This window comes from Hippocampus zosterae, chromosome 1 (assembly GCF_025434085.1).
Source record: "Hippocampus zosterae strain Florida chromosome 1, ASM2543408v3, whole genome shotgun sequence".
NCBI lineage: Eukaryota > Metazoa > Chordata > Actinopteri > Syngnathiformes > Syngnathidae > Hippocampus > Hippocampus zosterae.
In genome coordinates, this window is record NC_067451.1 from 32,135,888 (window position 1) to 32,158,322 (window position 22,435).

General features: G+C 42.3%; 2 protein-coding genes across 2 annotated transcripts; both read right to left on the reverse strand.

The window, feature by feature from the left end:
* Positions 1–915: 915 nt before the first annotated feature.
* Positions 916–5,146, reverse strand: c1qtnf2 (C1q and TNF related 2). The gene is made up of 3 exons (XM_052060435.1): positions 3,814–5,146; positions 3,421–3,669; positions 916–2,623 (listed from the first exon to the last, which is right to left on the reverse strand). Coding segments are annotated over exons 1-3 (852 nt in total). The 5' UTR covers positions 3,815–5,146; the 3' UTR covers positions 916–2,021.
* Positions 5,147–5,296: 150 nt separating this feature from the next.
* Positions 5,297–21,160, reverse strand: slu7 (SLU7 homolog, splicing factor). Its single transcript, XM_052059655.1, has 15 exons — positions 21,023–21,160; positions 20,705–20,867; positions 19,423–19,576; positions 19,270–19,350; positions 19,014–19,178; positions 13,706–13,771; positions 13,489–13,620; positions 12,924–13,021; positions 11,303–11,370; positions 11,023–11,162; positions 6,513–6,674; positions 6,333–6,434; positions 6,162–6,239; positions 5,833–5,955; positions 5,297–5,751 (listed from the first exon to the last, which is right to left on the reverse strand). Exons 2-15 carry the CDS (start codon positions 20,857–20,859, stop codon positions 5,572–5,574), a joined length of 1,704 nt encoding a protein of 567 aa, XP_051915615.1. The 5' UTR covers positions 20,860–20,867; positions 21,023–21,160; the 3' UTR covers positions 5,297–5,571.
* Between the last annotated feature and the right edge of the window lie 1,275 nt (positions 21,161–22,435).

Sequence of the window (22,435 nt, forward strand, 5' to 3'; positions counted from 1 at the left end):
TGAAATGGTAAAACACATGTAACATAAAATTGTCTCTATACTACATAAAACAGTATCTGTGATACAGTTGACCGCAACATGTCTCAAAGACGACTGTAATATAAATATTCAGAATGAGACAATTTAAATTTGGACTAATTTTAATCAGTTTTATCATTTGGAATGGGATGGTAAACGTGAAAAAAATGGGAACATTTATTGCGAAAATTAGGCAGATGAAAATTTGAAGTTTGTTTGAACCGGCTGAGAAATATGAAATATGAAAGGGGGACTAAATGTAAATTGGAGTCGCTATATTCAGTTTAAATTCATCGCTCCTTTCATTATTCATAATTTTATCTGTGGTTTTAATGTTTTTGTTTTGATTGTAAAGTGTCCTTGATTGTTTTGGAAGGCGCTTGTAAATGAAATGTATTATTATTTTTATAAAATATCAGCATTTATCTTGAAATGTTACCGATGCAATGTTGAAAAAAAGTCTACTTTGAATTTTTTTCAATCCAAATACTTTGATCAAATCACAATTTATCGCGGGTGGCACGGTAGTCTACTAGTTAGCACCTCCTCCTCACAGTGCAGACGTCTAGAGTTTGATTCCAGCTTCGGCCCGGCCTGCCTTTGTGGAGATTTACATGTTCTCCCCGTGCCTGCGTGGGTTTTCTCTAAGTACTTCGGTTTCATTCCACATGTACAGTAGCGTTATTGAACACTCTAGTCTAAATCAGGGATGTCAAACTCATTTTAGTCGTGGGCTAATTTGGAGTTGCGTCTTTCCTCGGGGGGAGAGGGGGGGGGCATTATGACAGTGAAACCACAAATTACTTGTACACAACAAATTAATAGATTACTGGTTTTGAAATCGGCCAAGTTAATATAATAGTTTGTTCAATTATTTTTCAAGTGAGTGTAAACAGGGTAACGAAAGGATTGCAAAATCTCGACGTTATTTATTACACACAACAATTTGACATTTCGGGACAGATTTTAGCAAGTTGACACAACATGATTTGCTTTCGCGGGCTACATAAAATAATCCTGCCCCCAGGCCTCGAGTTTGACACACATGCTCTAAATTGGTTGTTCGTCTATGTATGCGCTGCAATTGGCTGGCAACCAGTTCAGGGTGTACCCCGTCTATTGCCCGGGGACAGCTGGGATAGGCTCCAGCACACCCGCTACCCTCTTCAGGATAAGTCGATTAGAAATTGGATGAATGGATGGATAGATATGACTGCTGAAGCGCATGCTCGCCATACTAAAGGTTAACTTCACTTTTATTAATTGTTGAATTGCGGTTTAGTGTGTGGTCGTTTTTAGCGCCATCTGGTGACAGAGTTTGTTCCTTTAACAACAGACGTCCAAACTTGCCTGTTGAGCGCCACAAACGGAAAACTGAGAGCGGAGTCAAATCATATTTGGTTTATGAAACACACTAAAAACGATTCAATATTGTATACAGTACTAGAGAAGGTAACCTTTTGGTACGTTTCTTAAGACAACATCAAAGCAAATATTTTTAGAATGAATGTTATATCTGTGACATTGAAAATGCAATCAAACTTTTTATTTTGCTCTTAATAACATGAAAACGTTTAATGTTATTTTTCAGGGAAATAGCCAATAGCTTGTACCATTCAACTTTGTACAAGTATTCAATAAGTACAAATAAAAAAACAGCATGACAAATGATAAACCTTTTTGGGGAAAACTTCAAATAACAGGTGTGAAAATGGAACATTCAACTTCTTGGGCACCTGCACGGCAATTTCAGTGGACAGTAGGGGACGGTGATGAGAAATTCAGATTGATGAAAATGCATTCCTCTGCTTTCTGCTTATTTCATGAATGCAATATGTATATGACTACCATGTTTTAGACACCTGAGGGCGCATAGAACATATTTTTGCAAGGAAAAGTTTTGCTTTGCATTCTGCTTTAAAAAAAAAACAGGGATAGAGAGATGTAGAGAAAAGAATTGAGAAAAAAGCTGAAATATCAAGTGTCATCCGGTAAATCAGCACTTATGTATCAGCCTGATCAGCATAGATCAGGAAGCCTGTGAAGGTGCTGTCAGTCCAGAAGGGGTCAAAGAAGAGTCCATTTTGCTCTGAGTAAAAGATCTGCAACCAGACCTGGTCCAGATGCCGCAGGTGGAGGACAGTGGAACCGGATGCCACGTCGTGGTTCCCCGTATTTGCGTCAAACGTCTTAATCTTGTACTGTCCGTTGTGCACCAGCCCGATTGCAAGGTGCTTATTGGCCACGGTGATGTCATAGGTGAAGTAATAGACTCCGGGGATGGCGCACACAAACTTCCCACTGCTCGCATTGTAGTGATTGCCCTCGTTGATCAAGATGCGGCTGAAGCGAATGGGCGTGCGTTCTTTGGGATAACTCTTGGACACGGCCACCGAGAAAGCCGAGCGGGCGTGTGTGCCACAATCGCAGCCTCCCGCTTCTCCTCTATTACCCACATCCCCCTCATCTCCTTTCTGGCCCCTTTGTCCCGCTGGCCCCGGTGACCCCCGTTGGCCCTTTAGTCCCCGAGGTCCAGCCTTGCCAATGAGGCCCGGGCGGCCTTTTAAGCCTGGTTTACCTGGATTTCCGGGCCTGCCGTGATCACCTGGGGAAGAAATAACAAGAGGTGTAGCTTTTTATAAACATCGGGTAGCATGAGTAGGTATATAAAGTTGCGAGAAAGATGAACTTTTTCATAATGTTTGTCAAGTCAACTGTATTTATAGAGCACTTTCAAGCAGATGCCAGGAGTCACTGTTGATGTGAACTGAAACGATGATTGCGTTTGTAGTTTAGCAAAACAAGCCAGTTGGCTCACTCCATCTCCATTGCACGCTAGTCGTTTCAACACCAATTATCCACTCCCTCAGTCATCATATTAAGATGCATCAATTTTCACCACGTCTATATTTAAATCAATTTAATTTACCTCATGCAGCGTATATTCTCCCTGTGGCTGAAGATGGCTCAAATAATTATCTAAGACATTTTAATGATTTAAAAAAAAATATTTCAAGCAAAATGCCTTTGTCATATGATATGGACATTTTTCTTTGTTCGTTTTTTAACCCAATGCTGCTACCAGAGACATTTTTAAGGAACATGCATCTGTGGAACAAGCAGCATGACTGCAATGTAGAATTAAGTATGCAATACAGTTTGTAAGTACTGTACATTATCCAAACAATGAAAACAAAAGATCACAATAAACATCAGATGTCCGTTAGAAATTGGGGATTCACAACAGACATGTATCATGAAAAACAAATATTCATCGCTGATGCTAAATAGCTTACTCTGCTGTTGCTACGGACTCCTGTTTTAAGCTTCTGGTACCTCCTTTATCAGGGCCCTAAAAATGCAGGAAAACAGCAGGAAACAAACCCCCCAACTATTAAGTACCTCCATCTCCTTTTTCTCCCTTCTCTCCATCCTGACCATCTGGACCGTCCTTCCCAGGTGCACCCATCGGCCCCATTGCCCCGGGTGATCCCGGAGCTCCTGGATTTCCCGCAGGCCCCACCGGGCCCGGCAGGCTACAAACCAGATTGGAAGAGTGGATAGTGATGTTGCGTCCTTTCTTGGGTGAGGAATAAATGGACTGGCCGAGGACCACCACGAGCAGACAGGTTATCATACACATATGGAGCACTGTGGCCAGAGGAGTCACAAAAGGATTGAGAAAATGTCATTTAAGACCAACTATTCGGTGAAGTTTATAAAACATGCAAACTTAGGCAGTTCTAATGATGAGGCTACATTCAGTGATTCTCTACAAGTAGTCAACAAACTCACTCGTTGAAAATGATGGGCTCTTTCACCACACTCACTGTCTGTCTTCTGCATCAGGTCGCAATCGGTCTCTCATGACTTTTTTTTTCAATCATCAAATCATAGCGTATTCATTCGGAGAAGCGCTGCAAGGAAATGTGCAAGTCAGTGACTCGCAGTCTATAACATCCGCCCAGCTATTCAGGCGCTCGAAAAACAACGAATGCTTTCACCATGACGTCATTAGCTTCAAGTCAGAGCAATGATTTTTGCACAGCTGAAGTCATTGTGATTTAGGACCAAGGACTGCATGAATGTAAAATAGAAATGATTAAACGTCAAAGTTTCAAATTTTTCATGACTGCAAGAGGGGCATAAACAATTCCGGAGGGATTTGCCACTGTGATACATGGTCCAGCTGTTGGGGGGAATGGGCGTGTAGGGATACCACCGTATTCACATTGAACCGACACCACAAGAACAGAAATTGAAAATGCATGTTCAGAAACAAATGTTCACAAATTAAAAACAATAATACAGAACATCAGATTAAATCCAAATATTGATCACTTTTATCTTCCAAAAAAGCGAGCCAGTTGAAGAAAAAAGAGACATTGCTCATATCATATTCACCACCGACCCTGTGGCTTTGCAACACAATGTAACCAAACTAGAGCTGAATGAATTATTCAATTATAAAATGAATCTATAATGCTTTGAGATCATCGATTAATCGTTTCAAGATCTATATTGAGATCTGTCCAAATCCTTGGAATTTCAACCTCGCAACAGTAAATGTTCTCAGATTTCTGTAGTCCTTCATACAAGCAGACTTGTCTTTGTGTTGAATCATAAGAAAACATTTACACTTTTTTTCCTTTGGGGGAAAAAAAGGCCTTTTCCTGTCCTCTTACAGAGCAAACAAGTCACTAAATATAATTTGTTTTTTGGTGGGGGGCATTTTCTGCACCGTCAGTGTGAATTAATGTCTTCTTTTTGAATAAAGCGATTGAAATTAAACTTGTTTATTTAAATCCAGTTCATCAATTGAGAAAATAATCAACAGATGAATCCATTATTAAAACAAATGTTAGTTGCAGCCCTCAACCAAACTGGACTTTTTCCAGTCAATGAACATGTTGACAATGGTAAAATGGTGAACTCGTGATTCGCACTTTTGCCTCATAGTTCTTCGGTTCAAATATTGACTCCAGCTTTCTTGGAGTTGGTGTTTTCTCGCCGAGGTTGGGTCGTTGCTAATTAAATGAGCTGAAGACTCCAAATCATCCATAGGTGGAAATATGAGCGTGAATGAATCTACTGTACATGTCCAGCGACCCGCCAAGATGTACCCCACGTTCACTCAAGAAGATAACAGCTACGGAAAATGGACAAACTGGTGTGAAAAATTTCACAATATTTAGTATTGGGTATGACCAACGCTTCAGTTCTTACCTTGATTGACTTCCCCTGAAAAGTTACAAAACATAAATAAAAGTAAAATATATCCAGCAAAGTCGTTTTATTAGAAAAAAAAAGCATGACGCCAAAATTATTTTTATTTGATTGTAGTTACTGCGGGTGCAGTTTTGTATGAATGCAATCTAGTTAAAAAGAAAGAAAAAGTGTCTCTCATAGTCCTGGAAATGCCCAATCACGTGCCGTCGTTTGCGAGACTGAATTTGCGTGTACTGTATTGTGTGAGACACCGTTTCATTGAGCAACAGCTCCGGTAGAGCTCCAGGCGAAAGTGTTGCGGGGGCAGCGGAGAAGAGGGAGACGTCACTGTCCAAGAAAGGTAGCCATAGGATCATCTGGCCGACAGCGTTTCATGCGGAAGGCCTCGATCTCCTCCTCAGTGGGGGCCTTGACTTCCTGCAGGCTGTGGTACGGCCTCTTCCTTTCGTCCAGCTGCATCATTGCTTCCACATGCTTCACACGCTTGTCTTCTGCTTCCAGAGCCTGCAAAGAAAAAATGGGTCAGCAAAATAGAAACAGTGGAAAGCTACGGGCAGTACGCCGTGGATAAGCAAACCCTTTTACCTTCTTCAGCTTTTCTTTCTTTTTCTCTTCATCCTCTGAATCACTGTCGTCGCTGCTGACGTGCTTCTTATTCTTTTTGTACTTCTTTTTCTTTTTCTTCTCTTTCATTTTTTCTTGATGCATCTGATGGTTGCAAGCAATGCCAGAACAAGGGGTCGATTTTGCTCGTCGGGCTCCATTCACATTGTCGAAACACATTGCTCTTTTCGCACATTAATATTTTTCTTTCATTTCCATATTTTTATGATCGTGAGAACCCCCAAATGAAAAAAAATGAAGATTACATTTCAATTATTCGCTCAGGCCTACTAAGTATTAGTATCTCATACCTCCAGCAGAGTCTTGGGCTGCTCTTCCTCTTGTATTTCATTCACACCGTCTTCGAACGGAACACACTCAGAGTTGCTCTTCAAGATAAAAAAAATAATACGAATACGTGAGTAACAAGGTCAACGTGGGCCAGGAAAAAAAAAAAACATGGTAGTGCCCTCAGCACTCACAATTCCAATGCAAGCATCTCCTGTGCAGTAACTTTGTTTGACCATGGAGTGGCAGCACTTGTATCCCCAGAAGCCATCCTTCCAGTAGGAGCCCCAAATACACTGAACAGCACAAAATTTTTGGTCAAGGAAAACAGAAACCGGTCACAAGCCCATCAAAGCATGCTCGGCCATCCTTACGGTGTGATTGTTGATGAGTACGTCTTCTTCATACTTGGAGCGAGCCACAGCTTTCTCAAGACCTTTCAGGACGGCGCCATGACGAGAGTACTCCACGTAGTCTTCGGTCTGAGCCAACAGCAACTCCCGCGGGGGTGCGTCCAAGTGCTCCTGGCCTCCATACTAATGGACACACAAAAAACAGTTTTGAAATGCTAGAAATGAACATTTGCAAAATATGGCTCGTTTACCACTCCGTGAGTCGTCACCTTACCGCGGTGGAGGGGTTTGCGTGTCCCAATGATCCTAGGAGCTAAGTTGTCTGGGGCTTTTATGCCCCTGGCAGGGTCACCCATGACAAACAGGTTCTAGGTGAGGGGCCAGACAAAGCACGGCTCAAAGACCCCTGATGAAGATTAAAATAAATGGATCTAAGTTTCCCTTGCCCGGACGCGAGTCACCGGGGCCCCCCTCTGGAGCCAGGCCTGGAGGTGGGGCTCGTTGGCAAGCGCCTGGTGGCCGGGCCTACACCCATGGGGCCCGGCCGGGCACAGCCCGCAGAGGCAACGTGGGTCCCCCTTCCCATGGGCTCACCACCCATGAGAGGGGCCAAAGGGGTCGGGTGCAATGTGAGCTGGGCGGCAGCCAAAGGCGGGGACCCTGGCGGTCCGATCCTCGGCTGCAGAAACAAGCTCTTGGGACATGGAATGTCACCTCTCTGGCAGGGAAGGAGCCCGAGCTGGTGTGTGAGGCAGAGAATTTCCGACTGGATATAGTCGGACTTGCCTCCACACACAGCCTGGGTTCTGGTACCAGTTCTGTCGAGAGGGGTTGGACTCTCTTCCACTCTGGAGTTGCTCACGGTGAAAGGCGCAGAGCAGGTGTGGGCATACTCATTGCCCCACGGCTCAGTGACTGTACATTGGGGTTCACACCGGTAGACGAGAGGGTTGCCTCACTCTGCCTTCGGGTGGGTGGACGGGTCCTGACTGTTGTTTGTGCATATGCACCAAACAGCAGCTCAGCATACCCACCCTTTTTGGAGTCCTTGGAGGGTGTGCTGGAGAGTACTCCTGCTGGGGACTCCCTTGTTCTGCTGGGGGCAATGACAGTGAGACCTGGAGGGGCGTGATTGGGAGGAACGGTCCCCCCGATCAGAACCCGAGTGGTGTTTTGTTATCGGACTTCTGTGCTCGTCACGGATTGTCCATAACGAACACCTTGTTCAAACATAAGGGTGTCCATATGTGCACTTGGCACCAGGACACCCTAGACCGCAGTTCGATGATCGACTTCGTAGTTGTATCATCGGATTTGCGGCCGCATGTTCTGGACACTCGGGTGAAGAGCGGGGCGGAGCTGTCAAATGATCACCACCTGGTGGTGAGTAGGCTCCGATGGTGGGGGAAGATGCCGGTCCGTCCTGGCAGACCCAAACGTATAGAGAGGGTTTGTTGGGAGCGTCTGGCGGAATCCCCTGTCAGAAGGAGTTTCAACTCCCACCTCCGACAGAGCTTTTCCCATGTTCCGGGGGAGGCGGGGGACATTGAGCCCGAGTGGACCATGTTCCGTGCCTCTATTGTTGAGGCGGCCAATCTGAGTTGTGGCCGAAAGGTGGTTGGTGCCTGTCGTGGCGGCAATCCCCGTACTCGCTGGTGGACACCAGCAGTAAGGGATGCCGTCAAGCTGAAGAAGGAGTCCTATCGAGCCTTTATGGCCTGTGGGACCCCAGAGGCAGCTGACGGGTATCGACTGGCCAAGCGGACCGCGGCTTCGGTGGTCGCCGAGGCAAAAACACGAGCGTGGGAAGAGTTCGGTGAGGCCATGGAAGCCGACTTCCGGACGGCTTCGAGGAAATTCTGGTCCTCCATCCGACGTCTCGGGAGGGGGAAGCAGTGCACCACCAACACTGTGTACAGTGGGCATGGGGCGCTGCTGACTTCGACTCGGGACGTCGTGAACCGGTGGGCAGAGTACTTCGAAGACCTCCTCAACTCCACCAACACGCGTTCCTTAAAGGAAGCAGAGCCTGGGGACTCTGAGGTGGGCTCTCCCATCTCTGTGGTTGAAGTCACCGATGTGGTTAACAAGCTCCTCGGTGGCAAGGCCCCAGGGGTTGATGAGATCCGCCCGGAGTTCCTCAAGACTCTGGATGTTGTGGGGCTGTCCTGGTTGACACGCCTCTGCAACATCCCGTGGTCAACAGGGAGAGTGCCTCTGGATTGGCAGACTGGGGTGGTCCCTCTTTTTAAAAAGGGGGACCGAAGGGTGTGTTCTAACTACAGAGGGATCACACTCCTCAGCCTCCCTGGTAAGGTCTATTCAGGGGTGCTGGAGAGGAGGGTCCGTCGGGAAGTCGAGCCTCAGATTGAGGAGGAGCAGTGTGGTTTTCGTCCCGGCCGTGGAACAGTGGACAAGCTCTACACCCTTAGCAGGGTCCTTGAGGGTATGTGGGAATTCGCCCAACCAGTCTACATGTGTTTTGTGGACTTGGAGAAGGCGTTTGACCGTGTCCCTCGGGGAGTTCTGTGGGGGGTGCTTCGTGGGTATGGGGTACCGAACCCCCTGATACGGGCTGTTCGGTCACTATACCACCGATGTCAGAGTTTGGTTCGCATTGCTGACAGTAAGTCGGAATCGTTTTCAGTGGGGGTAGGACTCCACCAAGGCTGCCCTTTGTCGCCGATTCTGTTCATAACTTTTATGGACAGAATTTCTAGGCGCAGCCGAAGCGTTGAGGGGGTCCGTTTTGGGGGCCTCAGTATTGCATCCCTGCTTTTTGCAGATGATGTGGTGCTGCTGGCTCCTTCAAATGGGGCTGTCCAACTCTTACTGGAGCGTTTCGCAGCCGAGTGTGAAGCGGTTGGGATGAAAATCAGCACCTCCAAATCTGAAACCATGGTCCTCAGTAGGAAAAGGGTGGAGTGCCCCCTCCGGGTCGGGGAGGAGATCTTGCCCCAAGTGGAGGAGTTCAAGTATCTTGGGGTCTTGTTCACGAGTGGGGGTAGGAGGGAGCGGGAGATCGACAGGCGGATCGGTGCAGCGTCTGCTGTGATGCGGACGTTGTATCGGTCTGTCGTGGTGAAGAAGGAGCTGAGCCAAAGGGCGAAGCTCCCAATTTACCGGTCGATCTACGTCCCAACCCTCATCTATGGTCACGAGGTATGGGTCGTGACCGAAAGAACGAGATCCCAGATACAAGCGGCCGAAATGAGTTTTCTCCGCAGGGTGTCCGGGCTGTCCCTTCGAGATAAGGTGAGAAGCTCGGTCATCCGGGAGGGGCTCAGAGTCGAGCCGCTTCTCCACATCGAGAGGAGCCAGATGAGGTGGCTTGGGCATCTGATTCAGATGCCTCCTGAGCGCCTCCCTGGTGAGGTGTTCCGGGCATGTCCCATCGGGAGGAGACCCCGAGGAAGACCCAGGACACGCTGGAGAGACTATGTCACCCAGCTGGCCTGAGAACGTCTCGGGATCCCCCGGGGAGAGCTGGACGAAGTACCTAGGGAGAGGGAAGTCTGGGCTTCCCTGCTAAAGCTGTTGCCCCCGCGACCCGGCCCCGTATAAGCGGTAGATGATGGATGGATGGATGGATGGATGTATGGATGGCTTGTTTAGCAATGCACTTTTGGTGCTTCTCAGTGATCTGATACTCCCATACCACAAAATTCCTTTCAATTTTGTTTTTCCTTGCGTCTGGGTCATTGTGGTGCCAATTGATGTTGGCCTTTACAAGACCAGTTGTTCAGGTGGGAGCTCCAAAGTCTTAAAACCAATGTTACGCAGAATGGGGAGAGTCGCTTGATTGCCATGCAAGTGGGACAAGTTCAATACAACAACAAAAGGCTTTGATGCAGCTACTGACTTCCCCAAAATTATTCGCTCCCACTAACATTTCCAATTCCATCAATGCAAACCATGGTGAAAACCGAGGATGCAATAATATCACTTTTTAAGACTGAACAAGTATTTACATTTGAGTACTCACAGATACACTTGGTAGAGACAAGTGATAATGGCATTACATCTTGAAATAGTGATGAAAATCAAACACAAATCAAATATTATTCAAACACAAACCTTTCGAAAGCATAGCATATTTCACTTCGTACAGCGAATAACTTTTCATTCTGTCAATACAACATGACAACACTAACATAGCAAAGATTAGATAACAAAAAATGTTTCTCACAAAGTGGTGAAAAACTGTCAGAAAACAACAAAACTGGCACAGGAATGCATGGCATTACCTGACACTGAGCTTCATTTGCACAACACAAACAACAGCAAATTAGTTCAATGGCTAAATTGGCACTTTTAAAGATATCTCCACCTATGAAATTTTGCAGAACCTAATTTGCAGTCAGCTAAAAATGGTGTCATCAGTTTCCTTAAACTATCTCTCCACACACATGGCTGACACACGCACGGAAATTGGGGACATTGGTAAATCCAGCCCAAAGTATTTTTGATGTCGCTCTGTCTGAGCATTTAATTTAGACACATTTCCGTAGCTTAAATGCAAGCAGCGTACCCTCTCCAGGATGCTCTCCCTCTGTTGCTCTTTGAAGTCTTCTTTCTTGACCTTAAAGGACCGATGAAGCAGCTCCAGCTTGGTGGGGTCAGCTTGCAGATGCACTTCAGAGCCCCTCTCGTAGGCTTCCCAGGCGAACACTAGCAGGAGAACGCATTAAAATACTTCTGGAGGCCATAGATATGCATGACATCAGTTGAGATTAACGCTCACTGATGTGGCTGTTAATGTAACTACTGTTCATGTTCGCCTGATTATTCGAGGTTTCTTTGTGACTTACTTTGTGTTTGAGCCATGGTGATGGTGTCACCACTATAGCGGGCAAAGTTGTCTCCAGCATATCCCACTCTGTAAACAAAAGCCAAATGAAATATCACCGAGTATCAACTGAGGCGTGAGGCAATTCAACACCAATTTTAATTATTTTTTTTTGTGCCATTGAAGACCATACTACAACAACACATCTTCCATGTTGTAGCATCTCTACAAATAGGTATATAGATTTGTATTCAATCGGTCGATGAATCGTTTATTGGAATTGTATTCTGTCAAATATCGGGATCATTGTTGGTCTCAAAAAATCTATGTCAGTCGAGCCCTAGTAAAAATGAATGTAGCACAAAGTGAGATGAAATCGGTTGTAGCTTAGCTTTACGAACATGATGTTAGCCCTGCGCACCCCGTGGATTGGGTTCTGTTAATTGGGACTACTTTCGAATTTGGGGCTAGTTTATTATAATGGTGACAGTACGCCCATGACCATAGCATAACTTCTTGAAGTGTGTGTGTTTGTTAATGTGTTACATGACAGTGCTGTGGAATAAAGAAAATCAAGGAGCACTGGTGCCAAACGTGCTCCAATATAAAGTAAGGTCTGTAAGTATTTGGACATTGACACCATTTTCAGCATTCTAGCTCTGTGCAACTCAACGATAGAGTTACACGGAAACAATCATGATCTGCTTCAAGTGCAGACTTTGACCTTTAATTTTAGGGTATTTACATTCAAATCAGGTGAATTATGTGGGAATTGCCACACATTTTGGATGCGTGACCCTTTTTAAGAGACCAAAAGTAATTGGACAATTGGCAGCTCAGCTATTCCATGATCAGGAATGTGTCGTTCCCTCATTATGACACTTATAATGAGCAGAAAAAAAGGCAGAGAATTAATTTCAGTTGTGCTATATTTATTTGGAATGTAGTGAGGTTATCTTTCAATATGAAGGCCAAACAGATGTAGAACTGTTCCTCTTATATTTTTAATGATGTGACTGCTGACAAAAAGCAGCAGAATGAATTTCAGAGTGTTTCGGACAAAATCATTCGTTCATATTGAGCTAAATACTTCAAAACTCATTGGATCGTGCTTCACAATGCAGATGGACAATTACCCAAAGCATGCTGCGAAAGCAACCAACAAAGAGGCTGTTTATGCTTTTTTTTTTTTTTAATGCCTGTGGTATTTGACAGAAGAGATAAGTGTTAAAGAAATGCATTTATACTTTTTTAATGACTTTGACAAAATTGAAAATGTCTCACTGGAAATGCTACTAGAAAGCAGCTTGTTGTCAATTAAAAAAATGAAATATTGCAATCTAGACATGAGAATTTTCAGAAGGAAACCTGCTGCAACCGTACTTCTTATTTTACTTGTATAGCTAAGAACGTTCAAGTACACTTTCATTGATGCTAAACACGTCTCATGCATCACGAATGGCTGATTCCTTTATTTTAGCTTTATAAGTAAATACCTTTATAAATTCTTTATATATTTGTAAAAATACCTCTCAAGTTCCTGAAGGTTTTATGATGACATTGGTTGAGCCTAAAATGAAATTATTTCATTTCTTTTAGATGTTAGTATTTTAGATGTTCAAGTCTTATTTCCAGTAACTTACTCATCGGGGTTCATGCCAGTGCTGGAGTATGGATTTTCTCTCATTGCGCGGGTTTTGGGATCATAGTAGGCAGAGTTTGGATCCAGATTCCTCAAATACTGTGGCAAACAAAAGTTCATATCAATATAATTCATATCAACCAGCTGCTTTCTATCCATCTATCGTCTGTGCCGCTTTATCCTCATAAGGGTGGCGAGGGGTGTTTGGAGCCAATCCCAGCTGTATTCGGGCAGTAGGCTGGGGACACCCTGAACAAGTTGCCAGCCAATCGCAGGGCACACAGAGACGAATAACCATCCCTTGCTCACACTCACACCTAGGGACAATTTAGAGTGTTCAATCAGCCTGCCATGCATGTTTTTGGGAATGTGGGAAAACCGGAGTACCCAGAAAAAACCCACGCAGGCCCGGGGAGAACATGCAAACTCCACACAGGAGACGGGATGGAACCCATGACCTCTGCACTGTGAGGTCGGCGCACTAACCACTGGACCATCGGCCCGCATGAATGTACATAGAGAGGATCGTAACAGTGATATAAGCACATTGGTCAGGCGCCTCTTACTTTAGCTGTGTCTTCTCTGATACGCAAATTCCGGACAGTGATTCGTCTCTTGGAATCGAAGTTTTGACCGGGCATGTCGATATCATCTGCGTATTTATCTTCATCCTCGTCCTCACTGTCATGTTCCCGCTCCTACAGAAAAAAAGATACCACATATCACATGTGCTTTCCATGGTTACAACTTAAGGTCGTTGTCCAGCGGGTCCAGAATGCTTACCGATTGGTCTAGTTTCCCTGAAGCCAACTCATCCTGAAGCTTGTGAGCCTTCAGTGTCCTTTTGGCCTGCCGGGTGAACAAATAGGACATGATCAAATAATCACTGAAGTCAAAAGAGATGTTTGTGTAGCTTGATGCAGAAACGTGCATCTAATGTGAGCAAAATACAATTTGAGTTACATGTAGCTATGCAAAGGTCGATTATGGCTTTGAATGTTCACAGTTTTAAAATGTCAAGCAAAAACTAATTATGGACAGTTTTAGCAGGTTTTGAGAGCTTTTCTTTTTCTTTTTTAGGAGATTTCCAAGCTGGCCATGTTAAGCTGCAATATAATTGGCTGCTTGCAGAGACAACTAAACGAGCTGTATTTTTTTAAGTTACAGTGAAACTCCTCTAGAACGAAACCTACATGGGTGAAAATACCCTCTTATGTGAAAAAATGCATTAACACCACTCCCATTCTCCTGCCCTCCCTACGACAAAAGAAAACCCCGTTGTGTTATACGAAATCATTTTCTCTGCTCCAGCCTCGCGAAGACATTCACTACAACGAAGTCTAATCCAACAGCGACCTCTACTGCTTTGTTCGGAAATGGCAACAGCAACCACCACGCTGGTTTACATAGTGAACGGTGTTTATTTCGGTCACAGCTGCGAGTTTCCTGAACGCAACATACTCATAGCTGCTCTGCCATTGGCTTACGGAGCATCCTGGCCTCCGATTGGCCAAGAGGGACCTCACTATCTATAGGACACCAGGAAACATGTATTGACACATTCAATAAAAAACTAACAGATATGCTCAGTTACTGCAACAATAAGAAAACACGAATAATACGTGGTGACTTTAACATTGACTTATTAAACCCAAATGGACACAAAAAAACAACTGATTTCATAAATACTATGTACAGCAACAGCTTTTTCCCAGTAATCCTGAAACCTAGCAGAATAACAGTTGACACGGCCACATTAACAGATAACATATTTATAAATAAGATTGATCATAAAATGGAAAGTGGACTTCTCATTAATGACATAAGTGACCACCTACCTCTTTTTGCAGTTTTTCATAATTATTTTGATAGAAAAGCTAAATCAACAACTCGTATAACAGAAATAAGACTAAGAACCAAACGTTCCATCGATGCCTTTAAGCAAGACCTAGAAAAACAAAACTGGACCGAGGTCTACTCAAACGAAGACACAAATACAGCGTTTGAAGTATTTCAGTCTACCATAATCTCTTTATATGATAAACATTTTCCATTAACTAAGGTCTCCAAAAAGTATAAAGACCCAAGTAAGCCATGGATAACGAAAGGCATAGAAAACGCATGTAAAAAGAAAAACAATTTATATAAATTGTTTTTAAAATTCAGAACTGAAGAAACAGAAAAAAATATAAGACCTATAAAAATAAACTAGTAAATATTATAAGAACCAGTAAAAGAGATCATTATCATGCAGAATTAGAGCAGAATAAATGTAACACACAAGAAATATGGAAAATACTTAACCAAGTAATCAGAAATAGTCCTAAAAAATGGATTGTCCAGAGTATTTTATCAAAGGCAAAAATACTATTTTGGAAAAAACTGCAGAAATAGCAACTGAATTTAATGAGTATTTTGGCAACATCGGCAGTAACCTAGCAAAACAAATTCCTGATCCAACAAACTTGTTTTAAATAGATGGATACGTAGAAAAAAACTCCTCCACGATGTTCCTTCCTGCTGTAAAACAAGAAGTATCAAATATTATAAAAACTTTTAAAAAATAAAAAGTCAACCGATTGCTTTAATATTGATATGACAATAATCAAGCAGATTATAGAATATGTAGTGCGACCTTTCACGCACATATGCAACCTGTCATTCAAAGCTGGTATATTTCCATCAAAAATGAAAATTGCTAAAGTTATTCCAATCTATAAAAGTGGAGAAAGACATCTGTTTACAAATCATAGACCAATATCACTACTACCACAATTTTCAAAAATATTAGAAAAACTATTTTCTCGCAGACTTGATAGCTTTATACAAAAGCATGCGCTGTTAAGCGAGAATCAATATGGCTTCAGGGAAAAACGGCAATGGCAGTTATGGAGTTTGGAGAAGCAATAGCCACTAATATAGACAACAAAGAATTTACTGTTGGGGTTTTAATAGATCTAAAAAAAGCTTTTGACACAATAGATCACAGTATATTATTGAAAAAACTAGAAAGATATGGCATTAGATGTGCAGCTTATAAATGGATAAAAAGTTATTTAGAAAACAGATATCAGTATGTGCAACTCAACAATAAAAAAACAAATCAACTGAAAATCACTCACGGAGTTCCTCAGGGGTCAGTGCTTGGTCCAAAAGTATTCATCATATATATAAATGATATCTGCAAGGTCTCAAAACAATTTAAATGTGTCCTATTTGCTGATGATACAACTTTCTACTGTTCTGGAATAAATCTGAAACAGCTCCTGACAACCGTAGAAAACAAATTTAAAAACTGGTTCGACAGAAATAAATTGTTTAATTCGTCACTTAACCTGAAAAAAATCGAAGTTAATTGTTTTTGGCACAAGACCAATCAAACACCAATCTAAAATTATGGTAAACTCAATTGAAATAGAAAGAGCGTATGAAACCAAGTTTCTCGGATTAGTAATAGACTCAAAACTATGTTGGAAACCACATATCGATAACGTAAAAAGAAAAATAGCCAAAACCGCAGGGATCCTCTACAAAACCAAGAAAGTGCTAAATAAGAGATCTTTCATCTTCCAAGCCGCTTGATCCTCACTAGGGTCGCGGGGGGTGCCGGAGCCTATCCCAGCTGTCTTCGGGCAGTAGGCGGGGGACACCCTGAATCGGTTGCCAGCCAATCGCAGGGCACACAGAAACGAACAACCATTCGCACTCACACTCACACCTAGGGACAATTTAGAGTGTTCAATCAGCCTGCCATGCATATTTTTGGAATGTGGGAGGAAACCGGAGCACCCGGAGAAAACCCACGCAGGCCCGGGGAGAACATGCAAACTCCACACAGGGAGGCCGGAGCTGGAATCGAACCCGGTACCTCCGCACTGTGAAGCCGACGTGCTAACCACTGGGCTACCGGGCCGCCCTAAGAGATCTTTGTACACATTATACACTTCATTATTATTACCATATATGACCTACTGTGTGGAAATTTGGGGAAATGCCTGCAAAACAAACACACTCCCTATTCTCAAACTACAAAAAAAAGCAATTCGAATTATTAATAGATCAAAATATACAGAACCCACAAATCCACTATTTATCAAATTAAATACGATGAAATTTTATGACCTGGTTGACTTTAAAATCGTCCAATTAATGTACAAAGCACACAATAACCTGCTCTGCCAAAACATTCAGAAGTTTTTCGAAATTCGAGAAAGCAACTATGAATTAAGAGGTACCAACTTATTCAAAAAACTCAAAACAAGAACAAACATCAAGCAAAGAAGTGTATCTAGCAAAGGTGTTAATCTGTGGAATAATCTCAAAACGGACCTGAAAATGAGCAAATCGTTTGCGGAGTTCAAAAACAAATTCAAAAAAATAGTACAAACAACCTACATCAATCAGAGTTAAAATGATAAATTCTAAACATTAAATATAATGATAAATCAGAACTAAGTTGATAAATAGAGAAAGGTATTGAAATATCCATTATGAATACAAGAGAAAATTGACACGAGTGCCAGGGTGAGGATATACCGGTATATAATCCCGATACAAACCAAAATTTGTAAAAGTATCATGGTTAAGGGTAAAGTATGAGCCTTAATAGAAACTTCTTACTTTTTCTTTTCTGATTGATATAAAAATGATTTAGTAGATATAAACACATAACGGGGTAGGACTAGATAAGTTTTTTACTTCATCCTACTCCCTTGAACATAATAACTGTGTTGAATGAAGACTGATTTCTTTCTTTTTACTTTTTTATCTACCTTATTTGCTGTCAAATTATTACTGTATATGTTTTATGTTCAATAAACAAACAAACAAACTATGTGTGTAGATACTGAAGCTCAGTCCATAGAAGATTGAGTGGAATGCATCCGATTAGCTGCTCAGAGAAAATTGCTTATGGCTCAACGGACATTCAAATAAATAAACGTTTCCTCGAATGCTTTACTTGTTATCATGCTAAAAACCTTACGCTAACTGGAGGGCTAATGAGAGAGAAGCGCTCCAGTTAGCATAAGGTTTATAGCCTTCGAGAGCTAACTATGGCCATTGAGGACTACGAAGCGTCCCGTGGCTGGCTTAAAAGTTCATTGCATGACATCAGCCGAGCAAGCCGTCTTGGGTGGCGATCGAGGGGAGGTCGAGTTAGAGACAGTGAGATGGTGGAAAGAAAAGCCACCGGGACCAGGAAGTATTTGTTATTGTTAGATTCAGACGAGCATGGACGTTGCAATGCTAAAATGGCTACAAAACGGACCTTTGGATGTCAAGCAGCTAAGACAAGAAGAGCTCTGATGCTGGAAGAGAGGGTAAAAGTGATCAAAATGAAAGACAGAGCAAGCAAAATTAAAAACATTATCCAAGAAATTGATGTAAGTGAAACTGAATGCTGATCGTAAAGTTCGCAATTTCTTTCCCTTTTTTCTTTCTACACTGACAATATGAAGTGTCAAATAAGTGTGTGCTCATACTTATGCACTATTATAATAAAAATAGAGGACACATACGTTTGTGTGTGTGTGCTTACATCTGAGATCAAATTTGCTACAGTGAAAAATTTCTTGCTGTAAACATGATTTCGCTGTAGAGGAGTTTCACTGTCATGATTGGCCATCAAATATGAGGCCACACACATTTTTTTTCTCCTTCGCGGGTGAGCAGAGAGGGGAGAAGTGAGCAGTTTCGGTCCACAGAGAGAGAGTCGGAGAGGGAGGGAGATGAGCGAGAGCAACTAATTAAACAGATGACGTTTTGTTATGTCGATCCAGCAGCAGTTAGCCCCCTCGGGTCTGTTCTAAACGTATCTCACAAGAGATTAACTAAGACAAAATGAAACTGAAGAATGTTAATATTTCTTTCCTTCCTGATTTTAACAAGGTTCTCTTAACGTACCAAATTTTCTGTGTTTTGTTTTAAAAATATAATAGTGTTCAATGTAGAAAAACAAATGTTTTAATTTCCCGAGTAGATATCAGAAAAGGACATTTTATAAGTTCAAGACCATATTTTTGTTCCTGGTTACCTGAAATTAAACTTGATTTCTCATACAGTCCACCAACAGTTAAGTGAAACTTCTTACCAAATCCACTTTGGCATACTCCTCCACTATACGCTGATGTTCCTCTGGGTCGTAGCCATTCCAACGATCTCTCTTTCCGTCGTAATCCAGTTTCAGCTGCACCTGAGAATGTTCATCTGGTGCGATGCCTGTACCTGTGAACTTTGCCCCGACTTTTCTGGGTCGCTGAGAAAAGCCATCAATTAAAAGGTCACAGTGGAACAATTTACAATACAGTATCTCCTCCTTTGATTGAAGGACTGTTAAATCACCTTACCTCCAAACAATCTTTCTTCTTGTGTGTCATTGCGCCACAGTTTTCACAGGCACCCTTGCGGAATTTAATAGCAAGAGTGTTCTGTTGGGAAAGTTGACATGATTTTAAAGTTCTATTTGTCCCATTTCTAAATAGCGGCTTGTTTTTTCTCACCTCTTGCACCCCTCTTTTATACCATTCTCCAATGGCAGAATAATTCTCTTGAAGTTCCGTCTGTGGTCTCTGATGTTTAAGTGTGGGCCTTTTGGATGGGTCAATATACCACGGCACGGAGGAAATATACTGAGGGATGTGCGGGTTTATGTCCCTAGAAAAGTAGTGAAACAAAGAACACGTGATGATGATCTGGACCAAAAGATGGTCATTAAGTTGTATGATGACACACAATGGACAAAAAAAGAGTTTGCTTTTCAACCCCCCCCCCCCCCACATCTTTTTTTTCAGGTTTTAGAAGTAATCAGTCAAACACAAATTTAGAGTTCAGTGTAGTATGACTTTGTGATACAGCATGCTGGGCATCACTGGGGTCTACTAGCTGCAACTGAGGTAAAATTCAGAGATGATGATTCAGAGAAGAAGATGAGGATACGTCCTGGGTGCAGTTCAGTACCACGTTTTGTCATTTTCATTTTTATTGTTCCCAAAAAGTAGAGAATATAGGATGGTTGTCTGTGTTGTGCGCTCTGTTTTTGTGTCCAGAGCTCTGGACATTGATGTCACACGTCTTACAATGGACTGCATGGCTTTATCGCTGTTCTCCGTTGTTCATCCTTGGGGTGCAAGCACCGCCATACTGCCAATATGGCTCCATTAAAACAATGCACATAGGAATAGTCTCGTCGACATCCGAAACTCTATTGCTGCTCTGTGCAGCAGTTGTTTGAAGGACGAGAATTACCATAACATCTTTGCTAATTGCCATTAGCACATCCATGGAATTTTGCATTGTATATATGAACATTAAGATAGTTCACATTCATTAGATGAAATTAAATGGTTTAGTTCTATCTTGATTGTTTGACTCTTTCTTGTTTCGTTTAGTGGCTTTCGATACCACATTGTTTTCTGAATGATACCAGGACAAGTATTCACTCTTGAGTACTCACCACGACCAAAAACCAAATACCACTATTACTTTTAATACAACAAATATCTGTTAATACAAGTACAGGTAATCTTGAAAAAAGATATATTCTTTCAGATGCGCATTGATTGTCCGATGCGTTTGTCAGCCACGGGGTGGCATCAATGACTGATGAGGAATATTTAGTTGATGCTATATATATTTTTTGTCGTCTGTCTGGTATCATTCACGAGAACCTGATACTTCGTAATAAGGTCTGTAACGACCCGATTCCGTACAGTACATGATTACTGTAAGCACACAAAACTGAGAAACACACGAAATGTAAATAGTTGACTTGAATTTACTTACTTGCCCTCCTCGTCCACCTCAGCTGGAGCATTTCCCAGCTTTCTCTGTTCCTCAAGTTCCTTCTTCTTCCTCCAGTCCTCCCGGGTCATCTTCTTGGGCTCATCCAGGTCCACGACACCCTCCACAGCGGCGTTCCCGTTTTTCTGTTCGGTCATGACTTAACCTGCATCACGGCACATCGGTGTAACGATTCAGGCGTCAGCAACATGCAAAAGTTGGCCAGAAATATCTCCACACTAGCGTAAATTCGAAATTCCTTGACGATGGTGAAATAGTTTATATCTCGTTAATGTTTGACAGACGAACTGGTTACCTTACCTGATTAACACTTAAGACTCGATTAGACTTCTCTTTCTTAAAAAGGTTACATACAAAAACAAAACGCTAGCTTACAAGGATCGCAATTTCAAGCTAAGGGAATTACGTCACAGTTTCTTGCTCTTTGTTGTGCCAATGTGACAAAAAGTTGAAGAGCGACATCGAGTGGAGGGGATGGTTAAGTTCAGTTACTGTTTGCTGGATGAGCTCAAAGGCGTCTGCTCCAAAATATATACAGCAGGGGTGCCCATTACGTCGATCCTGATCTACCGGTAGATCTAAAATAGGTCCCAAGTAGATCCGATGAGTGTCGAGGAGGAAAAAAAACAAACAACCATTTGTGTGTCTTTGTAAATGTTAGTAATATATATTTTTGTGTTAATGTACGCCGCACCGCAATCATCCTATCAGTCTCCTTTTCATAAATTAATATTTAAAAAATAAAATAAAGCAGGCAAATCTTGAATTTATGGTGGCGCGTGATGACGTCACCGGAAATTGTTTGCGCTCAGCAGTCTGCAATTGCAGCTTGTGATCTTGTGATGGGAATTCCGGCTCCTTTTAGAGAGCCAGCTCTTTTGGCTCGGCTCCCTAAAATGAGCCAGCTCTTTCGGCTCCCAAATAGCTCCTCAGTTTTTTTGTTGCTTAAATTAATTTGATACCAAAAATAACGTAATATTATGTGTAAAATGAATTACTAATGCAAAAATAGACATTATATTAAAAATGTATTATTTATATGGCTTTATATTCTTCTGAACATACTCAACATGGAGTACAACATGGAGTGCTACAAAAATAAAAACAAAGTACAAAGACCCATCTCAAAACAAGGTCGTCAAAAAGTTGCAATCTCTGAATGTGTATATTTATAAGCTTTTAACTATTTACAGTAAAACAACATAAGTAAGCTTTGAATACCACAAAACAAATTATAAATTAAAATTTGTAACAAAAAGAAAAAAGCAGCATCCAGGAAAAGGTTTTAGCTTGTCTTTAGCGAAGATTGGCATGAGGAAAAACCAAGTGCCTCAGCTTTGAGGGGTTGATCCTCTTTCTCCTCTCTTTTAATATTTGCCCTGTTTTGGAGAAGATTCTCTCTGAGGGGACAGATGTTGCGACAACACACAGCCAACACAAAATGGATGAAAATCCCTTGCCATCATTTTACCCAGATCTAATTAAGAATACCTTTATTAGTCTCGCAATGGAGAAATTCCAGATTCACAGCAGCAAAGTTATGAAAGGAAGAAGTAGAACAACAAAAAAATAGGAGCTGCTGGAAAGGCAGCCACTCTCGCGGCGCCATTTTGAAGTCAAAATAACAAAAAAATAACACAAGACAACACATAGGACAGAGACAGTCGTGCAATCTTCACCACTTTTCTGCATACACTTTGTTGTCTGAAGCAG

Bases quoted from the DNA above. Each gene is read 5' to 3' on its own strand.
- c1qtnf2 (XM_052060435.1), bottom strand. The intron at 2,624-3,420 runs GTACTTAATAGT...TTTCTTCCCCAG, and splicing joins GGGAGAAAAAGGAGATGGAG to GTGATCACGGCAGGCCCGGA.
- slu7 (XM_052059655.1), bottom strand. From the start codon at position 20,859: ATGACCGAACAGAAAAACGGGAACGCCGCTGTGGAGGGTGTCGTGGAC. The intron at 19,351-19,422 runs GTGAGAAAAAAC...CTTTCCCAACAG, and splicing joins ATAAAAGAGGGGTGCAAGAG to AACACTCTTGCTATTAAATT. The intron at 13,022-13,488 runs GTAAGAGGCGCC...TGTTTGCCACAG, and splicing joins TCAGAGAAGACACAGCTAAA to TATTTGAGGAATCTGGATCC.